The sequence below is a fragment of the Macrobrachium nipponense genome, chromosome 10, assembly GCF_015104395.2.
Source record: "Macrobrachium nipponense isolate FS-2020 chromosome 10, ASM1510439v2, whole genome shotgun sequence".
Taxonomy (NCBI): Eukaryota; Metazoa; Arthropoda; class Malacostraca; order Decapoda; family Palaemonidae; genus Macrobrachium; species Macrobrachium nipponense.
Window position 1 is genome coordinate 104,017,042 of NC_087204.1, and position 6,697 is coordinate 104,023,738.

Here is a 6,697-nt window from a genome sequence, read left to right on the forward strand (position 1 = left end):
CAAATACATAACTCCTAATATAATTGTGCCTGGCACATTTTAGATAATTAACCAGTGCTTGCATCCCTGAATGACATTATACACAATAACAGTAATAAAATATGTGTTGTATCCCCAAGTTTAAAGAAAAAACAATCTGTTTCTAAATTGCAATATTAATTTCATGGGGAGGTGAGAACCCGTGACTGACCTTATCATATGGCCCAAGATCAACCTTGACCTTTTAAGGTCAAAAAGTAAATCTTATTTCTCTCTTTATTTTTCAAACGCTGACCAAGTACCACAGCGCCTTATACAAGTGTTCTTATCACCCAACAGCTAGTCATCAATGCTTTGAAAAGACCAATAAGTAAATAAATATTTAGATAAATGAATACATAATATTACGTACTCTTGTTCTGCCTTGGTTGCAGTTCAACCACAGTTGCCAATCGACGCGGTTTGCTCAGATCAACGTTGATTTTACCACCTTCGTCTTCCCCTTCGTCGCCAGCACCCTGCCCCCTTTTGGCGTTACTCTGACCTCTAGTGACCTGACTCCCACACGCAGCAGGAGGTCTATCGCTACGTTTTGCTTCGTTTCTCACCAGGTCTAGTATACCTCCGTCGCCATCTTCTCCGACGTTCTTATTACGAAGATCTCCTCTAGCGCTCACGGCGTGTCCGTTATCGATGATCACCCTGATATTGACGTCTATGAACACCTTCTCGCTTTTGTCATTTTTCTTTCCGCCATCCCTTTTCTCGCTGGAAAGTCCTGGTTGCTCTAAGCCTTCTTCTTCTTCGTTGGGCTCGCAAGATGGCACCAGATCGTCGCCACGCCCCACCGACGACGATCTCTTCGCTTTGCGAAACGGAACAACAGCTTCGATGTCCTCTCGAACTTGATCGTCTTTCGCAGGGGCGTCGTCTTCTTTCTCGTTGCCCTCGGCCGGGAGATTCATTTCCTCGTATCTCTCACCCGTATTCGAATATGGCTCCGTTCCCTCACTCTCTTCGTCTATCTTCGATACATTTGCCTCATATTTGCCCTGTTTATCGCTGCATTCTGGTTTTGCAGCATCTGGCTGTGGTTGCGAAGGAAGAGGCTTTTCGATCACGTTCGGCGGGATAGCAGCGCTCGGCTTCCAGACGCAGGGGGAATTGTTCCTGTCTAATTTCAGCGGTGGATTTAGGGTGATTTGCGGGAACGCGTAACGCTGAGCGCTTTGAGCTGGAATGGGAGATAGTGGCGTTTCTCCTGTTCCGTCGAACTGGGAAAGAGAAATGTGTGCAAAACGATTCAAATAAAGAAAAAAAAATGAATTAATATGCATACATAAATTCTACATATCGCAAAATGAGTGTTATGTACACACATTCACGTGAGGCTATATTATAGGTCAATTGGTTGGGATTATAGGCCTATATATAGGCTTGAATGATAGCGTTTACTTACATTAGTTAAGCATTCGATAGCTTAGAAACTACGACTTTATCACATAAAGTTCCTGTAAAACATTCCTGGAAAGTTTCAAACTCGTCGGTCTATCAGATATTATCGAAACAATTTATACAAAAAGAAAAAAATCGTATTTGAAATATATAAATGGAGAGAGAGAGAGAGAGAAAACCATTATTGAAATTTATATTTAAAATCAATTCCTTCTTGCAATAACTTACGAGTAAACGAAACTGACGAGAGAGAGAGAGAGAGAGAGAGAGAGAGAGAGAGAGAGAAAAAAGAAGAGAAGAAGAAGAAGAAGATATGGCCCGCCCCCAAGCGCTTCCTGCCAAAATTGAATTCGATGTTAAGGGGAAATATGAACAGGAGCCCACAAGTGTCGACATTTGGCGCTGCAGTGGTAAACAGCGTCGCACCCTCCCTTATTATGCGGTGCTGTTAAGAGACTCTCCCGACGCAAAGCTGTGCGGTGCAGAGAGTCTTCTCGCTCCTTCCAATTTCTCTCTCTCTCTCTTTCTGCTTGCTCTCTCTCTCTCCCCGTCTCTCTCCTCTCTCTCTCTCTCTCTCTCCGTCTCTTTGGAAAAAGATAAAACCGCTAGACCCATGTTGTCTTGAAATCATAAAAACAGGTAGAAGAAACAAATGTTGCCACATTATTTTGTTATTATTAATTAATCCCGACTGTCACCGGGAGAGAGAGAGAGAGAGGAGTGCATGACGGCACAAGCAAATCGCTTTTGCCCGGAGCGATCACCAGTGTCGGCTCCGCTCCGCTCAGCTAGTCCTAGCTTTAATCATTTCTTTGTTTTTTAAATTATTTCTCCATGTTTTTGCATAATGGAAAAGTTGAAATTATTATCATCAGATTATCATTAGTATTACTTCCATGCAATATATGCATGTATTTCTACGGTAGAGGACGAAAAACAAATTGGATATATATATACTGTTCCTTCGTTCTTTCATCGTCAAGCCGATTTTTCTACGAGAGAGAGAGAGAGAGATGAGAAGGGCGAGAGAGTTGAGGTGAGTGGTAGATATGGATAGAGAGAGAGAGACTCACTACCTAATTTACCAATTTATTAAAGTAATCCCTATAATGCAAGCATCTGAAAAAGAACTTATGATGAACAATAATAAATTAGACCTAGTCTCACACCAACAACGACTTAATTCCCCTATACGTAAAATCTGTGCTGGAGTTTCCAGGCTCACACTCACCGTCCTGGAAGATGAATGGCGCGTCCCGGCCGATCCGTGGAAGACGTCGGAGAGCTTCCACAACTTCCAGACGATCATGGAATTCATGCAGACGATCAAGACGAACGGCAACGCCATCATGACCAGCGCGTCCACCACCGACACCACCCTGATGAGTTGGAGGTACTCCTCGAAGTAGCCGCAGTTGTCGAACTTGACAGGAAAAAATATATTATTATTATAGATAGATAAATAGGTGGCATATCGATGTGCACTATAGGTCGTGTTATTTACGGGTAGATATGTAGGTGGTATATCGGTGTGCACCAGGTCGTATTATTATTATTATTGTTATTTTGTTCTAAAGGGTCCACAATAATAAAAAGTGTTAAGAGTCCATGTATAATTTTTAAAAAAATATACATGGACTCTTAACACTTTCTATTATTGTGGACCCTTTAGAACATTATATATACTCTCGCGATACAGAGTTTTTCCCTATTATTATTATTATTATTATTATTATTATTATTATTATTATTATTATTATTATTAAGCTGATATAATAGAAATCGTTTCAAATAGTTAGAGAATTAGTGGATTAAATGTTATGTACCTACTGAATGGGATACGAAATTTCAACACTTATATATACTACATTTGAAATATCCATCAGACTGCAAACACTAGGCCTAGGCACAGTATGTAAAACTGTGCTACATTAGTTATTCACTAAAACATATTTCACAAAGGAATCATGACAATGGTATTCAATTACAAACAGGAGGAAAATTAAAAAATACGCCAAATAAAATACGCCCTACCAACGCCTTATTGACAATTCTATTTTATTTATTTATTCTTTTACTTACGCCAGGTGGTCTGCCAACAGTCGGAAACACGTAAAGGTTAGCTATAACGTTCGATACAGTTACGAATGCCGTGACCAGCTTCGCCCGCCCTACGGTGCACAATTGGGCACGGAGCAGCGGGTACTGGACAGCGATGCACCTTTCACTTGTGTAGGCCACTGTCAGCCTGGTTGGAAAAAAAATCGAATTACTTTAGTCATATAATTCGAAAACTGCTCACAAAGAACGTCTCACCATCGGTCTAGTCTCTAGATCAGTGGTTCTTTTAACCTGTTGCATCATACGACTCTTGAGGATATTATCATAACCCCTATAATACATTTATAAAAGGTGAACCTTGTAAAAAGGCTAGATGAAATGATAGGAAGACCATAGTTTATTGATAAAGCTATGCACAAAAATAGAAAATAAAATGAAAAATTTGGTGGGAGGTAAAAGGTTGCGCTCACCAATCTGGTAGTGAAAGCCCCACTGGCTAATTCAAACATAGGAAAATAAATTATATTCTCCCGTACCCTTTCTGACCCACAGAAAAACCCCCAAACGACCCCCCAGCGGGTCACGACCCCACCGGTTAAGACCTCTGATCTAGATTCACGACTGTGGCCCATGGTCTATAGACTCTACACATAGGCCTACTCTATTGTCGTACCAGACGCTGATGTTGGTGCAAGTCGACATGACGTAGTTGATCATCTTGCACCCGGCGGAGGAGGACAGGAATTCGATCCTCAGCCACTGGAGGCCCTGGCTGTTCAGGAGACACTGGACGCAGAGGAAACTGAGGAAGAGGGTGTCCGAGGCGCCCATGAACGCCAAGTAATAGTACGAGGAGTGGTTCTTCAGGCGTGTTCCCAAGAACACCGCCATGCTGATGGAATTTCCGATAATGCCTGGATGGGAATTGTATGAAATTTCAATTTCTTTATGCTTATAACATGCATGAAAACAAATTCCTTTCGTCAAAGAACGTAAAAGCAGTTATGTACAAGTTTAATTTAGCGTTCATTTAACAGAAAACCAAACTGTCACGAATAAAAAAATAAAGTAATTGTGAGTTTCGAAATGAATACATAAATTATGCTTGAATTGAAAACAAAATTAACTATATATACATTAGTATGTATTAAACTAGAATTATTTGCCTTGATTATTATCATATAATACATCGCTATACGCTTAAGCCATAACGAATGGGAAACTTTATATACTCACCTGTGATAGCAATGGCCAACAGATAATAAATACGCAAATGAGTATTAATCCAGGTGAATTCGGAAGACTTCCCGTCATCTCCAACATCGGAAGTGTTGGTGGAGTTGTCGGACATTCTACCGTGAGGGCGAAGGAAGCTGTTGTTGGTGATCCTGTTCACCAAAATGAAAGAATTGATTTTATGCCGAGTAACGTGAGATTGATGATTACGTTGTATCGTGATGTTTTATCTATCAAAACCGCGAAAAGGGATGTAAAAGCACACGCAAAAATTCAATATTATTTTAAAATGTTTCGAACTGAATTTCCGCTTTCTAGATACGAAAAGTTATAACTTTAAGAAATTCTCATATATGGGTTTAATCTTTTTCCTCGCGCGCGTGTGTATACGCAATCATAGTCCTACATATGCACAGCACAAGTATTTAACATATCATCAGTATATATACTGAATATACATCTCGCGGAAGAACTCATTATTTTATCCTAAATATACACATTACAATTGAATGTTTAAATCTGATAGATTCCTATACGACTTAACGGAACTGACTGGTCTAAAAACTAAGACCTATACTTTCCTATATAGGCTTAGGCTGCCTTGTTCAGCACAAAGTCCAGGATGGTCAGGGTCCTCGCGAAATTATAGCCTGATCTCCCTTTCCCCGATGCTGGACTTCGACTGAGCGGAGAGAGGGAAGTCAGGGAACTCTCCTGAAGCGGAGGTCATCTTAGGTCTGGACTCTTAAGAAGACGGTTTGGCACGCATGAGCACCAAAGGACACGCCCAGATATGGCACCTCTCCCTTGCTCTGTTTTTTTTTTTTTTTTTCTCTCTCTGGTCATTTAATTGGAATCGGATGAATAACACGGTATGCAAAACAGGGGTTTAATGAGAGAGAGGAAGAGAGAGAGAGGGAGAGAGGAGAAGAGAGAGAGAGAGAGAGAGAGAGAGAGAGAGAGAGAGAGAGAGAGAGAGCCTAAATTATGGAGAGATTGCTGTGGAAATAATACTCCCACGTGTTCGACTTAGATTTTTTAATATCCTATATATATATATATATATATATATATATATATATATATATATATAGCTTGAATATACCTATAATAATTTCAACTAATGGTCAGCCTAACCTAAATGTGTAAGAAAAAAGAAAAAAGAAGAAAAAAAAAAAAACAAGGAATTCCACTAACGATTGGCCTAATGTCGGCTTAGGGACGTGTAGTCTACGTTAAACACTTTCCCCTCATGTTTATTGGGTTTTAAACAACATTGAAAGAAACTATCAATCGCAAACATTAACAAATACTACAAACATCACGGCCAGGATAATGTATTACTGTAATAAAATAATCATTGTTGTCTTGAATTACAGGTTCAGAAAATACTTCTTGTTATTGTCATGTGACTTTTCATAAGCTTGGCAGTCCTGCCCTGCACATTTCCGTAATTTACGATGGACAATGAACTTGATTGTAGGTTTTCCTTCAGAGTAAGAACCCACTTCTGCTTAGTTTACCAATAATTTTTATAAAAATAACTATTGTGTAAAGACAGTACTTCAGGAAAGTTGACCGGTGGCGTTTCTTGCGGCGAAAATCGAAACTATCGACTATTCTAGTTCGACTCATGTTGTTAAAACTATAAAAACTGGAAAAAAAAAAAAAGATAAAATTAATTGGGCGTTTGTAGAAATGGCTTGTCTCAAATGCAGGAATGAGATTTAAAACGTAAATTGCCGGAGATTATTCCCAGAAGCAAGTCTGGAACGGAACTTAAAACTTAAAGCTTATGATTGGTCTAATTTATCTGGAATTGGAATCTCTAGGTTATTCAGTACCTAGGAATTCTACTATATTAAAGTACAGTATACTGATACTCAACAATTGTTTCTCTGTACAACAACACATATAGTACTTGGTAATTTCACAGCATCCATAGGCCAGCACTCATGACTAAATT

General features: G+C 39.6%; 1 protein-coding gene across 1 annotated transcript in view; it reads right to left on the bottom strand.

Annotated features, from left to right (window-relative positions):
- LOC135223856 (uncharacterized) overlaps positions 1 to 4,891 on the bottom strand; it is an 18,074-nt gene extending 13,183 nt beyond the window's left edge. The window contains exons 1-5 of the mRNA XM_064262750.1: positions 4,732 to 4,891; positions 4,169 to 4,409; positions 3,517 to 3,682; positions 2,666 to 2,857; positions 392 to 1,253 (exon numbers count right to left, since the gene is read on the bottom strand). Of these exons, the coding sequence (XP_064118820.1) occupies positions 392 to 1,253; positions 2,666 to 2,857; positions 3,517 to 3,682; positions 4,169 to 4,409; positions 4,732 to 4,846 (1,576 nt within the window). The 5' untranslated portion in view covers positions 4,847 to 4,891. The remainder of the gene's footprint in view (positions 1 to 391; positions 1,254 to 2,665; positions 2,858 to 3,516; positions 3,683 to 4,168; positions 4,410 to 4,731) is intronic.
- Between the last annotated feature and the right edge of the window lie 1,806 nt (positions 4,892 to 6,697).